The sequence below is a fragment of the Geospiza fortis genome, unplaced genomic scaffold, assembly GCF_000277835.1.
Source record: "Geospiza fortis unplaced genomic scaffold, GeoFor_1.0 scaffold171, whole genome shotgun sequence".
NCBI lineage: Eukaryota > Metazoa > Chordata > Aves > Passeriformes > Thraupidae > Geospiza > Geospiza fortis.
In genome coordinates, this window is record NW_005054313.1 from 2,938,573 (window position 1) to 2,961,817 (window position 23,245).

Below are 23,245 nucleotides of genomic sequence, written 5' to 3' on the forward strand. Positions count from 1 at the left end.
CAAAGATATTTAGAAGCCTCAAAGCTACTTTGCTTAGTGGCTCTGGGTTCCCTGGCCTTTCCTAGCTCAGTTGCCTTGCTTGCTAAAGAGGCAACTGCCATTGCTTCACAGCGTTAGCAGAGCTGAGTCCACTGAGGTTTGCATGGGAAATGGAGGAGAGTCTTAAAGATGGTGAACAAGTGGAAAAAAGGAAAACATGAGACACTTGGCCCAAGTAACATTCAAAGCAGGCACCAAGAGAAAGCATTCAGTGGAGTTGAGCCACAGCTCTTTGCTCACAGAGCCAAAGCTTCAGCAAAAAACAGCTGAAACACCTGGACATCCCCTTTGTTCTGAACCAGCAGCACAGGGCTGCACTGGAACATGGCACCAATTTGAAAGCTTGTTTTCTGCATCTAAACATCATGTCAGGACAAACTGCACTCCATCCTGCTATCGTTTAACAGCACCCCTGGGACCCCTGCACCTTGGAGGCATGATGTCACACATGAGCAGAGAGATTATTTGTTTTGAAGCTTGTGAATAGCTCTGAGACTTCATTTCAAAGCACTCTTTGCAGAGTCATGACTCAAACCCTTCTGGTCTCACTGAAGGCACAACTGACTACTGTTTGTTTCTCAGCACCCAGCCAGTGATTATTAGATATCTATTATCCTTTCTTCTCTTTTATGTGGGAATGCCTTTGCCATTGCTTAATTCCTTCATGTTCAAGACACATTTTCTTAAATGTTTTATCAATGATTCCTCTACTGAGACAAGCAGAAATACCCAGACGAAAAGGCACTGCAATAAAAAACAAGGCATTCATTCAATTTCAGGAGATTTAAAATTTATATATTAAATTATTTACATAGCCATTGGGTAAACTGCAGTATGAAACCATCTTCAGACTTGTGATAAGGTAGCTGTGCATACCACCTGGTTTCTCCTTTTGTCAGAATAAGCAATCATTACTCCAAATTTTGTACAAGGGGAAAAGACATTAATCTAGGACAATTTGCTGAAAAGACAACATTTTTTTTACAGATCATAATAATTCAGATTCACTTGGAGGCATCTACAGTGATACCCAAGTTTAGAAGCAGGATTACCTGATAGAAAATATGCAGCATGGAAAATAGAGCCATTCATTCTGTCATTTAATGCTGAATTGTTGAACCTTATTAAGTTCTAAAACACAAAGCTTTTTACTAAAGCCCTGGAGGTGCATAAAGGACCTCTCCTTCATCATGTCTACATTGGAATTTACTCTTGTATTAGCATTAAAGCAAGAACAAATGAAAAGTGCAGACACTGCATAAGACTGCCAGCCTAACTGAAATTGGGAACACTTCAATCACACTCAGTTTATTCCAGTGTTCTCCCTTCCATGATGAAGGACCATCAGTAAAGCCATTTCTGTCCCCAGGAAGTTCCATCACTGAGTGACAGTTCAAAAAGCTGGAAAGGGGTCAGAGCACAGGCCATGTGATGTTGCTGTGTAATCTTGGAGAATAAAGGAAGGGGATCTGGAATGGCTGAATGATTTGCAATGGGAGCCAAAGACATCTACATCCTGCAGCAGTGAATATCAGGTTAGAGCAATTACTGCTCCTCAGCAAGGCCCTTCATGCTCATGGGCAGCAGCCTGGAATCATCCCCACAGAACAGGCACAGCCTCACAGTGCACAGAAAGCTTCAGAGATGTGGCTTGGACAGAGAAGCTCAGTGGGAAGAAAGTCAAGATCAGGCATCATGGTTCCAGATTTTAATTATAATCTGTCCTTGGCAAACTTAGATGGACAGGAGAGTGAACAAAGCTGCAGTGGCTTAAAATCAGTATTTTATGTTAAGTGAAATTATTGTACACCAATATGGACATAAATCTGGCTTACAGAGAGGGTTAATTAGCACAGTTCTACAGTCCAAGTAATGGAAATAAAGATGCAGTGTGAATTTCAGGGAATTAATCATATTGATCACATCTTTTCAGTGATGATGCATCAGGCATTTTTATAGCAGATGAAATTAACTGCTTTTTACCATATATTAATATAACCCAGAATATTAACTATGCTTATGAAGTAATATTTTTTCTGGGCAGTCTAATATCCTTATTGAGGATCTGGATGAGGGGATCAAGTGTGCCCTCAGTCAGTTTGCAAATGTAGCCAAGTGGGGATCAGTCTCTCCTCCCAAGAAACAAGTGACAGGACAAGAGGAAATGGCCCAGTTGCACCAGGGGAAGTTTAGATTGGATATTAGGATTTTGGTTTTTTTTATTATTTCAAGGATTGTCAAGCACTGGAGAACAGGCTGTCCAGGGCAGTGGTGGAGTCACCATCCCTGAAGGGATTTAAAACAATGTGTAGATGTGGCACTTGGGACATGGTTTAGTGGTGGATTTGGCAGTGCTGGAGGAACAGCTGGACTCCATTATCTTAAAGGTCTTTCCCACTCTAAATGATTCCATGATTTTACCTGCAGACAAGTCTCTGGGCCCACATGCTCATGCCCACACTTCCTCTCCCATCCTCATTGCAGCAGATAAGCAGAGGAGACACTGATGGTGTGATGCAGTTTTCCTCCAATGGAGACACACGATCCTGCAAGGAACAGAAGAGATTAACACCAAGTAGCACATTACAGCTGGTTACAAGAGATGCAGCGTAGGGAGATACAATGTGACATTGCCAGGGAAGCTGTCAGCCGACTCTCCCTCTCCTTGCAAATTCCCTGTGAAAACAGGATACTTGTTTAATGGAGCCTTCATATTTGCTCCTTCAGCTTTGTTTGTAGAACCTCTGGAAGACTGACCAGAGAAGCTTCTGTCCTACTACTGTCAGTGAGGCAGTGGCACAGTCTGGGCACCCCTCACAGGATCTGAGCCCCCTGGCTTAGGCAACATGCACACAACAATGAACTACATGGAATTATGAAAGGGAATTCCCTGCCCCAACAGCATATAACTGAATTCTGAGTAGGTAAAGAGACCACACAAGGGCCAAAAGGCATGACACTAACAGGAACAAATGGTGATAGCCCATCAGTCTCACTGGCTTGGAGAGAAAGGAGAAACAGAAGCAGGTAACACCTGGAGAGGTCACCTCTTCCTTTCTTACCTTAAGGCTGCTACTGCAGTCCCTGAACTGCTCCATCATCCACCTCTCCCCAGCTTCTGCTTCTTCAGGAATGGTTCAAAATGTCTCTAAAGTCAATTCCTCTGCAGGAATGACAGTCAGCAGCCCTTTCAGTGCCTTGGGATGCACTGTTGACTGGGAAGGCTGACAGGATACTCCTTGAGTCCTCCAGTGGAACACAGCGTGGCACTGCATGGAGCTGCAAAGAGACTTGTCCAAGGGTACACAAGGGTCTGGTGTTTGCCAAGGGCAGGCCACAAACACAGGGGCTTGCCAGCTACACCTTTCATCACCCTTATGCCATTCAACCCCCTCAACTTTTCCCTTCCCCAGACAAAAAGTATCTGTTTTTTGAAAGAATCTCATGTGTTTGTAAGTCTGCAAACTACAAAGTGCATATACATTTCAAATTAAATGGGTAGGACTTGACACTTCTTAAAATATACATTTTATTATTTTCTGGTAGTTGCTATGAAGTTTCATTCAAATTGTGAAGGTACAGAGCCTTTACAAACTTCTTGAGCTGAAGGTTTGTGTTGGTGGCTTTATGTTCTTTTTCTTTTTCAGCAGAGGAAAATACATTGGCTATAAAATGTTGAAATTCATTAGATGCTTAGTATCACCTCTTCATATACGCTGTGGAATGCTTTGTAGAAATACTATATAAAATAAGGCAGACTTTAACAGGGAGTTCAGTCATAAAATGTCATGGGAGAAAACAAAGAGTTCCAACACAATATTATTTTTGTAGCCAAGAGAAGACCAGGTGGTCCTCAATGGTTTGTGGGAGAACTACTGCAGTTCTGGTGCTCAGACAGTATACAGTTCTTGTTTATTCTACTATTCTCAAGTGAGACCTTTTTAATAAAACTTATTTTAATTAACATAAATCAGACAATATTTAAACATACACCTCTATCCTTACAGTGCAATAAAAATGTATCATTGTATAGTATTTTGTATTTGCATTATGAAAATAAAAGGTCTGTACATCAATTAAATGTATATTAATGAGTATGAATCATGTAAATTTATAATGCATCTAAAGTTGGCTTTGGCTTTTAAGTATTTATAAATTCATAGAAAATATTGAACATCTAACAAAATAAATAAAACATAACATTTTAATCATAGATGCTAACGATCAACCTCAAAAATTCTTGTGTTATTTTTTACATTTGCTACTAAATTTCTTAAGGAGAACTCACTTTCAGTAGTGCTCAGAAGTGAATGATTGCACCTTCTGTGATGTGAAAAAATACAGTACATCTATTTTTCATAGATCAAAAAATTCTTTCATAGACAGTTGCATTTTAAATGTCTGATTGTTCTACATAACTGTCTGAAGTGCTTATAAAAGCATGTAGCTTTCTCATAAAAGCTGTGAGTCTCTATTAATAGATAAACTTCTAGTGAATGTCCTTTTTATGAGGATTCTCTTCAAGGTCTTCCAGCTTCACGTGCTGGTATGAAGATATCACAGAAGTATGTTTGTAATAAACCCTCTTCAGTACAAGCACTGCAGCAATCCAGTGTAATTCCACTTGGTGGGCTTATTTCATCCGAGTCCACACATGGGACTTTGTGGAAGTCAACTGCTGACCTCGTGTTCTCTTCAATGTGAAAGTTCCCCAAGTGCATGGGCTAGCTTTACTGTAATACTGAAGAGACCAAAACAAATCTGAATTCACATAGATAAAAGTGAGCTTGAATAAATATGCATCTGGCTAGTGAATGACACACCATGGTCTAACTGCTATTCTGGTGGTGGTCGGAGGACTCGCAGGTTCCTTCCATCCAGTCCTTTCCAGTATTTAATGTTATTATTCAGATGCTCCATCAGATTTGGCAGGTCAGCAAATGCTATGGAAGGAAAGGCAGAAAGTATTGAGCTTGCAGAACTGAAACAGTCACAGATTCTGTCTGCTTAAGTATCACTTGAAATGTCTGGGCAACTGTGTTAAGTAGAAAAGCTTAAATCTGTCATACTGAGGCTTGAAATAGTTTTGGCTGTAAAGCTTTCAGCACTCGTGTAGCACTGGGGCCACTGAGAACTGTTCTGTAAATCTACTTAATACTGGTATTGTGAGTCCCAGCAAAGGAACACAGTTTTCCAGGAGGGGCATAGCTAATTATGGTTGTAATTATCCTGCCCCATCAAACCTCAGTCACATGTCATGATCTGGCATTCAGGAGAGTCACATTTCTGACCACTTTTACCATGGAGGCAGCACTTGGAAGGAAACAGCTGCTCCCCCAAGCAGTTTCCAGACAGCAGAAATTTGCCTTGAAGAATAACCAATATTAACATGGTCAAAATGACTGTGCTCAAAGAGCTCTCAAAGAGAACGTGTTCTGTTCTCTGTTTACAGAGAAGCAAGTTTAAGAAGTTAAAGATTGCCTGAATCTAGTATATTATAGGCAAGCCATGAGAACTGCTTGTAGCCATACTTATAAGCAATAATGACGTTATTAATTTTACTTGAACTGCAGGAATCTTCCCTTTTCTCTCCCTTTATTTAGGAGCCATAAAAAAGAAATTTTGTATCACAGCAGCTTCAAATGTTCACAAATTGTTCACATCAGGAAACAGCAGAGTTTTTCTTACCATCCCAGGCATCAAACATATCAATAATGAAGTAATCAATGAATGATAATTGGGATTTGGGGATGCTGCAAGTATTTCTGTCAAAAACTGGCATCACAACAGGTAAACCTTGCCTCCTTTCTTCATCAGTCTGCAAAAAACATTAGTGATTATTCATCTAAGACACATTCTGTTAATGGGCTTCTTTTAGCAGCAGATTGTTTGGCACTGACTAGAGCATGCGTCTGCTAAATCAAAGGAGGAACCTGAATGAATCTGAAGCAGAAGCAACTTAATCTCAAGCAGCTAGTTGTTCAGTTTCAGCAAAACAGCAGACAAATAGTGCCTTCCAGTGTTTCCCACAAAGAGTTATGTTTACCTTCTGTATCTGCACACAAGCTGATCCTAAGTAACTTGGCACATTACCAAGGTATGACTGCTTTGGACCTAAGAGCTGCTCAACCATTGTCAGTCTCTGATGGAAGCAGTGATCTGTCCCCCTCAGATATGGCAAAGTACCTTTTGTATTCCCATGCCCCTTCCTTGGGGTGCCAAGTTCCAACTGCAGTGTTTGGTATATAATCTATAATGATGACTGCCCTCTCCTTTTTCACATTTTCCTAAAACCTTTCCTCAGCACAGTGTGCTAAGGGCTTACAGCATTTCTTGGAGTGAGTGCTGCTCCCATCCAAACACTAGAACCTGATGATCCTATTCCAGAGGCAAAGCCAGCATGTGGGTACAGAAGACATCCTTGCTCTGTCTTATGGGAGTGCATTTGCAGACAAGGCTCAAAAAGCTCAGTTCCAAACCGAACAACTTGAAAGCTTAGATTTTTCAGAAATTGCACAATAGAAATTGTCAACTTTCATCTCTCTGAAGGCATCTAGTTGTGTACCAGCATGAGTAATACCCATCATTTAAAATAAAAAGGTTATTATTTCTCAGATTACATAATGCAGCCTGAGACATTCTGTGACACCCTGCCTTTTACAGAGGTGCTCACCTGCAGCTCCAGCAGCCTGTTTTACCTGCCTTACCTGTGCAAAGTACTCCTCAGAGATGCGTCCAGCCCATTCTATGCACTGTTCTCTGGGTCTGCACGGGTTGGAAATGTCAGCACACTTTATCAACATGCGTTTGATAAGGATACGGTTTTCAGGAGACCTGAGAACAGTTTTGATTGACTCTCCATCACCATTATTCTGTAACATTTAAGAATAAAAAACAATCCATTAGCAAGGTCTCCATGCACTAACGCAAAAGCTTTTGTGCTTTGGGGATGCTTTCAGCACATCCTACAGGGATCAGTTCTGTTAGTGGCTACCAGATTTGATGTCTAACTGAATTTATAGGTGGATTATCAAAGTTAGCCACAGCTCTGAGCAAGCACTGATCTCCAGTTTCTGGATTCACTCACTGGCTTTGTGACAGATCTCTTTGGCATCTTTGGGCAAGTCGTGTAATCCCTCTATTCCTTATCTGCCTTCTCAAAAGTGTGGAGAGGATCAATTCATCCCTACACATAAAGTGATGAGAACCATGTAGGCAGAAAAAAGTAACTCTCTGCTGAAACCCAAGGATTAATGGACTTGCACATGAAGAGTGGAATAGTTGGTTTGAAAAGGGAGACTGACCAGAGATGCAGAGTCACCCTTGGCACACAAACCCCATCAGTGTATCAATCATTCTGACAGCACTGCTACTATTCAGAGAGTCAGATCCCCCATTACCTCCCAGGCATGTTCCTCATTCCCGTCCCTTGTGCTGGACTCTTTAAGGATGGATAGGTACAAAAGTTTACACTGCTGTCCACTCAGAATAGGAACTCTTTGAAGCAAGGAACATACAAGACTTTTTTGGCACCTAACAAGGTCTTGCTCCACAGTCAGAGCAAGGAAGAAGACAAATAGTAATGATAATAATAATGTGCTACCAGTTCCTGCAGTGTTTTGTACAAAGAGGGAGATACAAAGCAGCAGAAACATTCTGACCTTTTATTAGGTCAGAATAACCATGACATTTTTCAGAAGAAAATTCTTGTGGGGAAGAAAGTTATTCCTAAAGGAAGAAACTGACAGTAATTTAAAAAAAAATTGATAGTACAGAAATGGCTCAGAAATACCAGCTCCACAGGTCTCACCAAAATGAGATGCCTAAACCAATTCTTTCCTCTCATTTCTAAGTATGTAGAAGGGAAAACAGAAGAAACAAGGTGAGATGTATGCACCTCCAAATGCATGGAAAAATTATATATGAGAAAGCCAACATAAAGTGATGGAAGCTCCAGAAACACAAATATGGAAACTAGGTATGGAAAATTAGAGATTGTTCAGTTACAGATAGTAGAGAATATCCTAGTAGATAAACCACCAGGGATCAAGAAAGGATGTTCACCTCTGAGATCTGTTCAAACCAAAGGCACAGTTCTACTTGCTGGATGCAGATGTCTTGGGAATAAAAAAACTGTGCTTAGTCCAGCATCCTGCTCCGAGTGCAGAGGTGTCTCTGCATGTCAGATGTTGGCTTCCTGTAACAGCTTAGGTGACATCATGAGGGGAAATGGGAGGATAGAGGATGCTGGAGCTGGAAAGGATTTTTTTCAGTTTATGAAACAAAAGCAGAAAGGAAACAAACAGAGCAGCTTCTCAGCATGGCTCTTTGAACAAATTTGTATAAAAATAATAAATAAATAAATAAATAAAAGAAGTGGAACTGTCCCATTTGGAACAGGCAGTTGGCAGCTCAGCCTGCAAACACTCCACTGAGTCACCACCATGACTGGAAAGCAGGCCAGAAAACACACACTGCTGCTGCAGCCAGAGGGACAGCAGACTTGAAAGAGGGGCTGACAGTGTTGTTCTGCTCGGCACAATAAATAATTTGCTTTACCCACTCACACATTACAGGCCTTTTAATAGGAACTTGCCAAACAAACTCCCAGCTGAAAGAAGGGAAACATTTTGCTTCTTGTTTTCAATAGAAATTATATATTCTTTGTCTTCCTTCCCATCCTTGGCTACAATTTGCTGTGAATCACAAATGCCTTGTGGGGCAGATAATTTCCCTGCAGTCTCTGGGGCTTAAGGGTAGAACTAAACTTTTGTTTCATTTTTCTATGCCCCTGTTTGTGTTTTTACTCTCTGACTGTACAGGTCCAAGCCCTGTTCTTCAGCAGCTGTTCAGCTCCCTGAATAGGCAAGAAGAGGAGTTTTGCTCTTTGCATGGATGCTGCTGCTCAAACAACAGTCATAAATGTGGCTTTCTAAAAAACATGGTAAGAAAATACAGAAAACCATTACAGCTCCTCCATGACGTTGCCACCAATGCAAGTTTTATCATAACCATTTCTGCAAGTCTTCTCTTTGCAAAAATCATTCCAACAAAATTATACACTGCTCCTACTGGCAACAAAACTGCTGGTTGAAGCTGTTATTGAAACTGGTGTGGTTTTTCAGAAAGAGTTCTTAACAGGCAATTTCTTTATGTCCATGGGGTTCCAGATGGCTATTGATTATATGATACATAATGTCACCATCATCTATTTTAAAGATTAAAAAAGAAAGCAGACAGAAACCCCATGAATGCTGCCAGGCAGCACTGGAGGCTGAGGGCCCTTATTGCCAGAGAATGCAAAACATGCCAGCCCACAGACCTGCCCTTATGCTGCACCCCCAGCATCTCCCCTTGGGAGGGATGTAATTCAGCCTCTACTTTGAATCAAACCTTGCCTCCTTTGCAGAAACGGCCAACAACAATGCCCAGTCCTGCCACTTCTTCCATGGGAGCGACTGGGTTAATTAAAATGGCATTTTTCTGTGAAAACATACAGCCCAGGGTCCTGGTTCCAAGTACGACATCACAGCACTGTGATATTAATAGGATCCAAGTGAGCCCCACTCACCCGCAAAGTGAGTGACAACCATGTTAAGCAGAAAGGGATTCAATCCCAGAGGTGAAAGATAAATCTCCAGCCTCTCTTTCTCCACATTTCTGATAAACTTTCTCAGAACACCATGTGGGAATTTCCCACTGCCAAAGGTTCCCAGTCCCTGCCTAGGCATTTTAAGGAGGACTTGCAGTGTTGCTTACCCCATTTTCTTCTAGTGCTGCCAAGGGTTTATTAATGCTGTTGACAAACTTGTTGACATGCTCAAAGTGCTTTGTCATTTCTGTTGCTAAGACCATGTCAATAATGACTTGGCGAAGGGTTCGATACTCATTCCTGTTTAAAGAAGGAAACAATTAAGAATGTTGGCTGGGTCACAAAGGGCTGGTTGCTAAAACAAGTCTAACAAAATTGCAACAGATCATTCCTGTTTCAGAGAGGTGCTAGGGGAACAAAGAACAGCAATAAAGGCTGGGGCAGCTGTGTCTCTGTTAGATGTAGGAGTACCTTTGGTGTTGTGTAGGGACATATGTACTCCAGGCATGACTGGATCTCTAGAAGCAACAGTTCCAGAGCTGGGCAGAAGCAGAGGCACCAGCTGCTTAGGAGGCTGCAGGGACATGCCACACCTGCATGTTCCCAAGGCTTTTAGCACAGACAACCAGCTGTGGCTCACTCTCCGGCAAATTTTCAGCAATATTTTTCTGTTGTATCTTGAGAGAACCAAGGCAATGGTCACATCCTTGCCCTGAATGCTTCTCTGAGGCATTGCAAGAGCAACAGGTCCTTCATTATCCTTCACACTGCTCTGTGGCTCTCTCTCTCGTTGTTCTCTACCCACCCAGCCATAGCTTGTTCTCTACATTCAGCGACACAAAACAACTCTTCTAGACTTGCTCACATTAAGATTTACACTAAATTCCTTAGATAGGGTCTGCCTTTTTATGGACAGGAGAAACTGACAGTGGGGAATTACTCAGAAGTCTTTGCAGGAGAGACAGAAGCGTTCTACTATTTCGGAAGCAAATTTCACAAGGGCCATGGACAGTTATCCACCAGGCACTGCCCTCCTCTAGGATGCTTGTTTGCCTTTTGGTACACAGAAGGAAGTGAGAGATGTAGGTGGCCAGACAAGGACCCTGGGGGTCAAGCTTACCTCTCCATGTTTTTAAAGATGTTGCATTTGCCATCCCGGGTGGTGAGCTGGAAAGCCAGGGCAGCATGGTGGCTCTCCAGCACGGCCGTGTCGTTGTAGAGAATGGCGAGCTCACTGCCAGCATTGCACAGGAAGGAATTTGTCCTTCCTGGGTGATCCACATCGTGCACTGTGGCAGCAATGAGCGCGGCAACCTCGTCAATTGGATCCAGAGTTTGCTGAAAATAGAAGGGTGCTTAGTTTTCCTGGCAGACTCATTAGAAACCCTATTCTGTCCATAAGATTAAGCCAAGTCACTGAAGAATAAAAGCCAAAACTCTGGAGATCAGCAAGGGTCAGATGTTCTACAGAGAGCAATGGAAAATTCATTAGAAGCTTCACTGAACATTGCGTGACTTTTTTGGTCATTTTGTACCTTTTAAATTTTGCCTTAACCACACCTTTGTCTCAGCACATCAAATTAAACAAATGTAAAGTAATAAATTAGTTTGTGTTTTCTAGCAACACTGAAACCACCTTCACTTGGAGTTAAGGTATTTGGCTTGGAAAAAAGAACAATACTGCTAAAAATTATTCTATTAGCACTCCTTAATTTCCTTTGGCAATTTAATGTGTTCTAATCATGTTCCACTTACGTGCTGGTGAGGTTTACAATTTGAAAGGAATGTTATCCATACATCCAGTTCTTTAATAACGCTGTCCTGGGTTACAGCTAATGCATATTCTATGGAGAATATTCAATGTTTTGTATCCATGGATAAATTACATGACACATGTTCTGTACTTTCTGTGTCATATTCTGATTCTGGTAGCATGCAGCTACTCCAAGCTTTATGTCTACTTGCAATGGGCATTACTTTATGTCTATTTTTATCTACCCTGTCATGAAATACAAACCTATTTGACTCTTAAGATTTTACACTGAAGTGCTAATACTTTATTAATAGCATAAAGGAGAACAAGAACGAAGCATCTCAGAAATATTTTATATACATTTGGAAACCAGCCTTTGTGCTGTGTTTATACTGGCATTTGTGAAAGATCACAGATACAAAACAATTATATTAAAAATTTTAATAATATGAAAGAGACACAAGAGCAGAAATATTCCCATTTGAATCTGGGAGCAGGCCAGACAATTTTCATTCCAATTTGCTTTAATTTGAGGTCCAAATTCTCTGTGGGCCCACTACTACCATTCAGAATAGTTACACTTGGTAGGTGAAAAGACAAACCCTGCCCTTCTTCACATTTCCTGAAATTATGCAATGACCCGACTTTGCAGGAGCAGGGAAATTATTCATTGAGGACTGTCAAGAGAGTCTCATGGAGAACAAGAGTAGGCAAATAATTCTTTCTGCTCCAGTTCATAGTTAGCATTGTCTGAAATACTCTTTGCTGTGTGTAAACTTCTTCCTTCTTTCTTTCAGCTGCTGCTGGTGGTATTCTATTTTTGTGGTATGCAGTTTGGAGAGAGGGATTTGAGAGAGGGATTTCCTCAGAGGGACACACTGAGCAGCATTCAGTCCGGCTGAGAAAGACCTGTGCAGATGGGAAATGGCCAGAAACATGAGAATACCTGACCTGGAGGACCACAGCAGTCTACCTGACTTATTTCACAGGGATTTACAGCACTTTTACACCCAACGCCAAGCCAAGGATTCTAACTTCATTATCTTAACTCCCATGGCACAGAAGTGAAAACGGTTCTGAGAATATGGCTTCAATTTTGGAGCCAGAAAATCTTCCTAGGCAAGTTGAACTGAGTTCAAGTTACCAAAAAAATATTCTCAGCATGAATTTCAGTGGCAGAATTGGGCTTTCTGTGTTTAGATTAAGTTGAACTCTGTGCAACACTCAAGCAGCTGGGCTGTAACTTTGAAAAGATGAAGAGAGAATTCTGAACTCTGATTCTGCTCCTTCTGTTGCTGCAACATTTTTTTCTCTTCTTATGCCTACAGAGGAATGGAAATAACATTCTGGAAAAAGAGGAGGCAGTCATGCTTCTGTGGCATTGAAATGGATCCAGATCTTGTCTGTTTTTCATAGATATTCTTGGGAAGACCAGCTTAAACCTCTGGCAAATCAGGGGCTGAAAAAATCCAGTGATGTTCTATCCCCTCTTGGCATACAGTATTTGTAAATCAGCCCCTGGAGAGCACACTAATGAGCTGCAGCTCCAAGTTAACGGAATTACTACAGTTTAATGAGCTGTCAGAAGCTTGTTTACAGTCACAAATTTCTCAGCCAGGTGCCCATCATTGGTGCTATCCTTAGGCAGGCCAGTTCAGAACTTCTACCCAAGACTGTGACTCAGAAATATATGTCCCACCACTCTACTGCACACACACCAGGCACTGCTTTATTCCCCTTCTCCAGTCTGGGCATGTGAGAGCAAAAGTCACTCTGATTTATTCTGGTTTTCATGGTTCTAATACCCCAGTGGGTGCTATGGTAGTGACAAGTAATTTTTTTCAATACTGTCCTCCAATGCAGTCTCTATGAGCCTCAGGGCATGTTCTCTAGTGGGTGATACACCCTACTTACGGCCTATATTGTCTTGGGAATCTTTGGCAAAATGATCATCACAAGACATAAGAGATGGTAATTTACCACGTTAAATCTGTATTTGGCATGTGCCATCACAAAAATAATTATGTTATTAGCTTACCTATCTGAGATGGTTTAACCATATGAAGAAGTTCTACTTGAAAATAAGGTTTTCTTATTCTCCCATCAAGAATTGTTCAATTCTGTAATATTAGTATCCATCCTTCTACATATACTGTAAGAGAGATCCTAGAATTCATGTAAAGCACCCCAGTTCTTTGACCTCAGAGTTACCAAACTGGTTGGCACTGGGCAGATATTTGGCTTTTGAATCTGTTTCTGAGAGATCCTTCTTTGATTGCACCTGTATTTCCCACCTGCATTGTTTCACATAGATGTGGACTCACCTTTACTCTCTCTTTAGACAAGAAGTAAGCAGTAGCATGTAGTACATCTGCTGAATGAGTAGAATTATGGTAGGAGTTGGAGGAATGGTAATTAGCCTCAATGACTTGTAACCATGACCTCAGAGTGGATTCTGAACAGTTTAGGAATTCACAGATTCCAAAGCGAGCAAATATTTTGAGACCCAGATAAACCAAAGGCCTGTGGAAAAAATAAACAGAAAGTTTTAAAATGAATGCAGCTGAAAGAATATTATATAGCATAAACAGTGTGAATCTACACAGCATTTTTAGCTAATGACATATGTAATGATGTGTAAGGACTTGTTAGAGAATTACTGTGTCATATACTGGAATTGTGACATACATAAAGTCAAATCCCCCTTAATCCCCGCCAGTGTCAGACAAAGGTGTCTCCAGGTTTCTCTGTCAGGGAACTGTAATGCACTAAAATTCAATTAATTATCCTGGCTTTATTACAATATGTCTGCTTGGACTTAAGGCAATACTAGTAATATATACATACTTGTGAATCATTGAAAATCACTTTACTTATCTTAACAAATGAACTGCTGTCATTTAAACACAGTATGAAGCAATCATAATTATACTGCCTTTAATAAGAGTACAGGCAACAAAGTACCTCCTTTGTTCCTCTGTGGTCTCTCCAGATCAGTAAGAACAGAGAAACCTACCTGGTGATCTCATGCATGCTGGCTGGGATAATTAATTTACTGTAATGTACCCATTAAATGTTGTAAATCACACAGACTGACTGTATTTTTACAGCTTTCTTTTAAATTCCTTATCTCTATTACTTCATTAGGAATCAAAATGCAGCAAAGAAAGAAAACCTAAAGCAAGTGGATGTAAATACCTTCATTTAAAATAAAATCATTTTAAAGAAGAATAAAACCCTAGGGAGTTTTGCACCTTTTTGGCTCATAAAACCACAGTCTAATAATGAAGTGCATATTTGTTAACTAAGTGCCTGACATCTTTCTTAGACTTTGGTTTTGAATAACTTTCAAAGCTCTTACAGATCTGGGATTTTGACAAAATGTTTAAGATAGTCAACTAATTGCAGGATCTGGCCTCGAAATTGGTGTCTCACAAAAGCTTTTACCTAAGACAAAGCATGATACATGAAACTAGACCCAAAAGGGGAACTTTTTATAAGCATGAGAAAATAAAACCAAGGATTTAAACAGAAAGAACAATTTACAGTCTTAGGGGGAGCCTTTGCTACTAATGAAGTAGTCTATCAAAGCTGCTGATCTGCTTTTGAAAACTTCTGTGATGGAAATTGGTATGCCCTGCTTTTTATCAGTAAATGTTCTTCAGTTAAGCTTATATGTAAAATGTAACCTGCCAAGATTTTAGAATAAAGACCTTGCTCTAATCCCAGAGAAAGGTAATGGGAATTCTACTGAAAAGCTGTATTGGAACTGTTCAGGAATAAAACCCTCCCAATCAAATGGAAAGAAAATAAAACTTGATCTCTATTAACTGATCAAATCAAGACCAGCATGTTGATTCTGTGTGTAGTTTGCCATAAAAGGAATTTGAATCCCCACAAGAAAATAATTTGATTTGTATAACTTTTCTATTCCCGAATAAAGGAAGGTTTTAAGAATTATGCTGTATTGTCATTATACCATACCAAAGATATATAATCTTTACTTATATCTGCTGGCGAATTTGAAGGAAATAGTGCATGATGAAACAGAAGCTATTTAAGATGCATACACAACTAGAAATGACAATGAGAAAATTTCAAACATCTGACATTGAAAATAAAATTAATTCAGTTGTAAAAGCACAGGCAGAAAACTTAAAGATCTGATTAGAGGATGACATTTAAGTCAATTTTCAGCAAATGCATTTTATGCGCTCTTGCATTTACTGACCTTTTATGGGTGGCAGCCTCAAGTTCAAAGATATCAAAATCCCACTGTTCCTCATTTTCCATTGCCTCTGTTATCCGTGGGGGTATGTCATTGAGGGAGATTGGAGAGCTCAGACTGCCAGCAACCTGATGAGTTTCTTTTGAGGAATACAGTTATTACTATATGTATTTATTAACAGTATATTAAGTAGTATATTTAATAGTGAGATACAATTTTACAGAATGACCATGCTTTCTCTTCTGTAGTAACACCAGGCTCAGTAATGCTGCAGAAAAATGCTTACAGATAAACACCTCCCCCCCAAAAAAAAGCTCATTAAAAAGGACACCTAATCACATTTCCCCTGTTTCTTAAATTTCTGTAGCATGTCAAATTAAATTAGCTGCCAAATTAAAACTTACGTTTTGCTGACAATATGTATTCGTTCCCTGATAATCTTCGTAAACCATCCTGTTAAATGAAAGTTGCAAGTTAAATGGAGGGTATTGAACAATAGGTCTAGGGGGTGATGACACCAAGTAGTAGCAAACAACTTCAGAGAAGTCTGACTTGAGCCTGTCACAGTCATCAGAGCTGCCTCTCCCTTATTTGTTTGTGCTGCTCAGATTCACCTGGTTTACACAGAGCTCGTAACAGATGAGGAACTGCAGGCTAGGGGATACAATATGGACTCAGGCAGGTAAAAACTCAGGTTTCTCAGGAGCAGATGGAGGTCTGGAATTGCAGCCTCACATCTGTCTTTGCCTGGCCAATGTGCACACCAGCTGTGGGTCTGTGCCTCAGAGCAGACACGGCGTGTCCACACACTGCCAGCAAGGAGCAAAGGTGGGCGGTGGGAGGGAGTGGATGGAGACATTCCCCTGCTCCCCTGCCCTGGGATTGGCACATCCAGTCACCTCAGCAGCATAAGAATCTCATGAGAATCTCAGGAACAAATTACTCTGAGGCTTCCTTTCACACAGAATGTGAACTTGTTTATTCTTCAGTTCAGTGCCTCCTAGGCTTAATTCTGGCATGGTGCCTAGATGTGAACACTGAGATGATGGATTAAAACTAACAGAATTATGTATTTAATATTTACTTTTTGTTTTGTAATTCTAAATGCTGTGGCCCAAATCCTGCTTGCTCTTTCGAGGTTACAGCTGTTGGCTCATGTTTAGCCCATGATGTAAAAAAACAGTGTTTAAAAAAAAAATTCTGAATGCACCTTATTAAAAATGTTATTCACACCAATTATAGCTGAAGTAAATGTGGATCCTGTATTTGACATGGAATATCCACTCTTAAAAGAGCTGTTATATCTAAGTCTTATTTTCACATTTGTATGTGAGTCTGGAGTTTTGTGATTTAAAAGGAAAGGGAACAGTGGCTGTTCAATAGAACTGCTATGACACAAATATTTAGGTCACCAGATCCTGCCTATCATTTAGAATCAAAGATTAGTTTTTAAGAGTTGAAATAGCAGGTGTAATTGTATCTGGTAAATCTATCTTTAAACTCCAAATGCCCTTCCTGCTTGAGAGTTCAAATCCAATAACATATTACTTGTTTCCTTCTCAGATGTAACTTCTGAATGCAAATGGAACAATATAATTCTGTTTTCAGCAGACGCTTTGATGGAAAAATGTTTCTCTCCAATAACTTTAAAACTCATACCATGCCATATGCTCTGAAATTAATTTTCTCAGCTTTTCTTATTGCTCCATAAAAAAGCCTTGGGTTTATTTTTAGTAAAGATTTTATATTTTGCAATATTGTTATCTTCATGTTCATGGACCAAATACAACAATCCACAAAAAGAAGAAACCATTTCAGTTTATGGACTCTTATGTATTCAGCAGGAGAAAAGATTCACTTCAAGACTAATGATTATATGTATCAATATTCTTCCTATATTTTTGTAGTTAAGGTAACAATAAATTTTGCCTACTCAGTAAATACAACCCAGTATGAACCATTCAGGTCTTCTCCTGGAATTCTTGGAGTCTCCCACGTTTCTCCTGATTAGGTATTTGCTGTGGTATTTTTAAAGGTAAAAATACACATAAACTATTTGAAGATAGACACTGCAAAGGTGTCCTGATAGTTCCAATATGAAATTATAATAGCCCAGCGACATCTCTGAAAAGCTCACATTTTGTGAGCCTTTTTGCATCCAACACACTGTAAATTTTTGTCCTGATGTAGCCTTTCACATGCAACCTTACAGACTGATGAGAGCACATATCCTTAGGGCACAGGTAACATTCATCTAAACTCATCTGTAACCATCAGGAGGGTCAGACTCCAGGCTCTGAAGGTTTGGGTTCAGTTCTTGCTTCACTATGTGCCCTTTATTCAACTTTGGATACTATGCTACAGGTACAAAAATAATCCAAGAAACAGCAACAAAAATATATATTTTGCATTCTTTTGAAAGCATTCTTTTGATAGACTGAAAAGCCCCCCAAAGCCATGTCATCCTTATCCTCATTAACAAATTTTAAAAAATATCTGGTTCTCTTTCTTTCTTCTTCTCCCATCTATACCTTAATCAAATGAGTCACATTGAAAAAAAAATTGGTTTTACTTTCTATTTTTAGCTAAACTAATGTTTTAAAGGGGGTGGTCAATTTCCTTCCCATTTTCAGAGCTACATTATTCAAGTAGGGGGAGAAAGTCCACAAAAAGACATGTGCAGCTTTTCCTGGAAATTTGGCATTGTAGGGTTGCCATGGAGCACGTGGCAGATGATAAAGATCAAGTAACTGTGAAAATCAGGCAGTGAACATTAATCAAGAGCTGTTTGTGCCAGTAAATACTTACTGTCATTAATCCTCCAACAAGGTCACTTGTATGTGGATCCTCATCTTTTGTCCCCAGTTGTGGAGAGTACAATTCAGTGGTTCTTAAGATCTCCAAAGCCCGGTCTAAAGCTTCTGCAACTGGCAAGGGACTGCTCTCTTGTGCAGCATTAATGATGTTTATTACCTAATGTAGCATCAGACATATTGTGAACTTAGAAGTGGTATTTAAAAAACAGAGACACTCATTAATTACTATGAAAACCTCAGGAAAATAACAAGACATAAAACTTTAATCTGCGTGGGGGAAAATCAAAATGAAAGGGATGTTACTGAAACACTGATGTTTGCTACTGACTCTGAAAATAAGATATTGGCCTTAAGGACAGCAATCTTATTAATGACTTTCCCCTCCAAGGCACAGCCTCAAAATGTCTCTGAATGGATTTAATGTAACTTTCTCCCACTTGCCTCTCACAATTTGTTAAAGAGCTGGTTTTTGACAAATCTTTGAATGGTTTCAGAAAGCAGCTGACAATAAGAAAGAAGGAGGAACTCCAGTCCCTCCTTCTTAAACAGGATCATGTGAAGGCTGACTCCATGGATGAGACTCTACCAAGCAGGTTTGGGGGATTTTTGTTCAGTGTTTCTGCCTTTTGGAAGCTACAGCAGTGGGAGGGTGGTGCCGCAGAGCAGAGCTGTGACATTACCTTGGTGATGGGAGCCTCGATAGTCATGGAATGGACCCTGGCCATGGAGGAGCGGCGCCGCTGGGAGCTGCCTGTGGCAAAACAGAGCAGAATTTGTACCCTGACTGCAGACACAAGGCTCATGGGAGGATCAGCCAGGAACTCCTGAGGCCCTTTCTGCACTGCTTATCCTGCTGTGCCTTTCAGAGGCAACCTACTGCAGAATGCACAACTGCAAAGAGATGCTGGCTGAACCACTGATGTCCCTGATTAGAGGTGAGTGGCTGCAACAGCCTGGCAAAATCATGGCTTTGCTTTATTATTTTAAATATTCAGTTATAAACTCAGTTAAAGGACTAGACAGATATGTGTGTATAAACTGGCAGGCACAGGTAGGTAACTAGTGAATTCAGATTATTACAGGATGTATCTACTCTTGCTGCCTGATGCAATATGACAAGTCATAATGCGTCAGCTTCCAAGCTGAGGGAAATCACTGAAGCTCTTTTGAAGTGGGTACCTATGCCAAATAAAAACAGCAGAGGTTTTGGGCTATTACATTGGAAATTTAAAAACAAATGTTTTATATTGGCTAGCAATTTCAGTTCTGCAAAGAAAAGGTCAAGATGAAATTTTTCTGGATATTATGCTACCTATGAAATGCAGACATCTCTATTACTTATTGTGCTGAGCAGTTCTTAAGAAGAAGAGTCAATGCTATTTTTGCTATGCTGGAACATGACTGTATTCTCACTGCCACAGACATGCTTCACTAGTGTATGCTGCCTAGACTGTGGTGAGGGATGATTTAACAAAAGCATCTAAGTGTCAGCAACAGTTTTGAGTATGTGACTCATCCAGCATGTTTGGGGTGATCTAACAAAGCAAAATACAACACAGTGAAAGAAAACAAAATTAAGAAAAAATATCTTCATATCTCTATCAAGGGAAGAGAAAAGAAATATAATAATTTGTGTATTGGGTTTGCATGACAACTCCAACTCAGCCAGACCCAACAGGATGAGTTGTTTCACATACCATCACTCCCACGAGATGTTGTGGATCTGACATCCAGGGATCCTTTCCTCATGTCTTTGTGTCTGCAACTCTGAGTATCTGTGAAGAAAATGATATTGCATAATGACACAAAGTTTTGCCTAGATGTATGTAAAAGGAACTGAAGCTCGGAAAAGCCTGGCAGCAGCTGAGTGACATTGACCTCAGTGCTTCAGCAGATGAGAGCTGATCAAAGGGCCTTTTAAAGCTCTTGCCCTATCACACTGTCCTGAGCCCAGTCAAGTTCTCAGGCAGAACACGCCTAAATGTCTGTGCAGAAGCAAACTGTGGAGAGAAGAGCTCCTCTCTTGCCACTGTGACACAACTGCAGTTGTGAACACAACTTGTGCAGCACACCTGAGCTCACACAAGTAACCACTGCCACCAGGTGGGCCACAGCAGAGCACATGCCAGCAAGGGGGGCAGTGAATCCCAGCTTCCTTAGGGACACCAAGATTCAGCCTGTGCTAAGACTACAGTTAACAACAGCAGGGATGCCAAGGAGGTCCTAACTGAAGTGCTGATATGTGGGATGAGGGTGAATGACAGTGTTGGTCATCCTCATTCCCACCTACATGCAAGCTCCCCACAAAGCAGATCAGAGCAATGCAGACACAGGTGCCATGAGCTACAGAGCAGCCACAGCAACACCATGACATGACAGCATCCTTCTCATTTCCAATTCTGTCACAGGGATCCACCACCCACAGCTGAATTGTGGCACTGAATCCAGCAACACCATGACACCAACTTGGGGCCCTGTGACAGCATTTTCAAAGGTGGGCTGCTTTATGTCACCTCTAAAGTGAGGCAGGTAGAGAGGGGGCTTGTATTTACTTTCCTGCCTTTTGAGCTGGATTCCCAGCTAATCAGTAGGTAAATAGGACTGTTCTGTGAAACTGTTTTTTCAGTCAAATCACTAACAGTGGCCTTCATTCTCTCCACAGGTATGTTCTCCAGTTCTTGGGACAGAAGAGACATGTCTTACCTGTCTGAGATTCAGCCTGAATACATTCACATGTCTTCTCCACCTACAATTCAGTATGAGAAATCCAGTTAGTCAGAACTCTGCCATTATTTTGTTATACTTAGGGCTCAAACTAAAATGAGCATAGCACTATTTTCACTTACCTTATTGTTGTCATTGCACAGTCTACTAATTGACACATAGTGTCTAATCTTTCTGCAGGCAAAAAACAGCATGTTAATTCCCATCCAAACCTCAGCTCTAATTCAGTGCTGACACCTGGCTGCTCCAAAGGCTCGATTTGGGGGACCAAGTGGAAGTTGCATAAAAATCTAGACATGCTTGAATCAAAGCCCACAGCGACCTCATCCCATAACAACCCTTGGCAAGAGCCATGGAAGGAGCACAGAAGAGTGAGCATGGCAGGACACAGTACAGGGGCTCAGTGGAACAAGATGTAGGTCCTGTGACACCAACAAGAAGCACAAAAAGACCAGAGGGTGCACTTGCACTTCAGGGAGAATTAGAAGAGTCAGAGTCACAACTGAGCACATTTGCATCTTTGCTCCTTTTGGGCAATAATTAGAATTTCACTTTCCCTGCACACAACATATAAAGTTGATTTTTTTTCCCCAAGGAATTAAGTGCAGAGGTCTGAGGCACCCCTCCTTGCATAAGCTTCCATTATACTCAGCAGCAGGATGATCCAATATCTGCTGGAGGCAACTGAACTCTAAACTGAGCCTTCATTCAGACACAAATCATGACTTCAGCTTGCACACTTACCCTCCCTGTCCAATGACAGGTAGTATCTTCACATTTTGTTGTATGCTATCTCCATTTTTCTTTTTCGCATAGTACATTCCTTGCCATTCCTGAAAAAATAATTCAAGTGGAAGCAAGTTCAGATCAAACATGAAGATAAGCAGCAGCTCCAGACCTTCTTTCACTGAAAGCTGCCTCACAACACAAAACCAGGCAGGACTGGTTAAACTGCACTCAAACCCTCAGATTTCTCCCCTGTAAGTAACCTGTAGGTCACTGTGCTGCTGCCAGTGCAGGACAACTTCCAGAGGAGCAGCCTGAGAATGCTCTGATGGCAACAGCTGGAACTCAGGAGCTGTGGGAATTAGCTGCATTCTCTTCCCCATCCTACCTCAATGGTGTTGCAGATCATTTTTGGGGAGAGCTGGCAAAGACCCTTGTGAGAGCAGGAGCTCAGAGCAGGCTCTGCCTGGAGCAGAGTCCCCTGGGCTGCAGGTGGGGGTTCCCCAGGGACCCAGGACAGGAAGGTCACTGCAAAGCTGTTACAGCACCCTCATCACCTTCCCTGCTGGATACAGCACCTCTCCTGCACGGCTGGCATGTCTCATCACAGGGTAACAATGAATTCAAAGTGCTTTGGTACCCCAGCACATTTACTTTCCATACTGTCAGTTCACTATCAAATGCAGCAGAGATTTATTCTCTTTTAAAGCAGAAGAGAGCCCAGTAGAATAGCTCCTAGATTCTGCCTCCCCTCTAAAAGCATTCTGGTTTTAGGATTGCCCATTCCATCCCTAGAATAGCTGTTGGTGGTCTTTTTTAACAGATGTGTATTTTGAGCTGGGCATTTACTAAATACCAAGTGATTAATGAATAATTAAATCCATCTTCTATTTTCACTTAACACAAACTGCTCAGGCCAATTGCTGTACTTCAGTTGAGCTCAACAAACTAGATCAGATCTTATGTATGTGAAAACACCCTCATGAGGCACACAATATGTATTTATTTATGTGAGACCGACAGATTTCACAGTCAAGCTGGCCAGAACACAGGTACAGAGAGAATAGTTTTGCATTTATGTGGATGGAGCCAGCAAATAAGACTGCAGCCCACAGAGAAATGCATGGTGACAGGCTGTACAGAAAAAAAAGATGAAAGGCTTTTCTGAGGATCTGTCAGAGAAAAGAACTGTGAATAACAAACTGTGTAGTGAGCATAATGCCTTCCGTGAGCTGGTTGAGGAATACAAATGAAGATAAAGCAAGCACCACAAAATTCAATGCTCTCATAATTAAAAGTATGCACATCAATAGTTTCCTGACAACCAGGATGAGGTAGAGATGAGTAATTGATCTCTAACCCAGGTA

General features: G+C 40.9%; 1 protein-coding gene across 3 annotated transcripts in view; it reads right to left on the reverse strand.

Annotated features, from left to right (window-relative positions):
• Positions 1 to 3,541: 3,541 nt before the first annotated feature.
• PDE8A (phosphodiesterase 8A) overlaps positions 3,542 to 23,245 on the reverse strand; it is a 139,082-nt gene continuing 119,378 nt past the window's right edge. For 2 of the 3 annotated variants that reach the window (XM_005419618.2, XM_005419617.2), the window contains exons 9-22: positions 21,897 to 21,985; positions 21,275 to 21,326; positions 21,132 to 21,174; positions 20,126 to 20,203; positions 19,109 to 19,179; positions 18,421 to 18,585; positions 16,017 to 16,065; positions 15,616 to 15,751; positions 13,709 to 13,907; positions 10,752 to 10,969; positions 9,799 to 9,931; positions 6,747 to 6,911; positions 5,728 to 5,857; positions 3,542 to 4,982 (exon numbers count right to left, since the gene is read on the reverse strand). In XM_005419618.2, coding sequence (XP_005419675.1) covers positions 4,876 to 4,982; positions 5,728 to 5,857; positions 6,747 to 6,911; positions 9,799 to 9,931; positions 10,752 to 10,969; positions 13,709 to 13,907; positions 15,616 to 15,751; positions 16,017 to 16,065; positions 18,421 to 18,585; positions 19,109 to 19,179; positions 20,126 to 20,203; positions 21,132 to 21,174; positions 21,275 to 21,326; positions 21,897 to 21,985 — 1,635 coding nt within the window. In that variant the 3' untranslated portion in view covers positions 3,542 to 4,875. The remainder of the gene's footprint in view (positions 4,983 to 5,727; positions 5,858 to 6,746; positions 6,912 to 9,798; positions 9,932 to 10,751; positions 10,970 to 13,708; positions 13,908 to 15,615; positions 15,752 to 16,016; positions 16,066 to 18,420; positions 18,586 to 19,108; positions 19,180 to 20,125; positions 20,204 to 21,131; positions 21,175 to 21,274; positions 21,327 to 21,896; positions 21,986 to 23,245) is intronic. The other variant, XM_031055979.1, reaches the window with a different exon arrangement.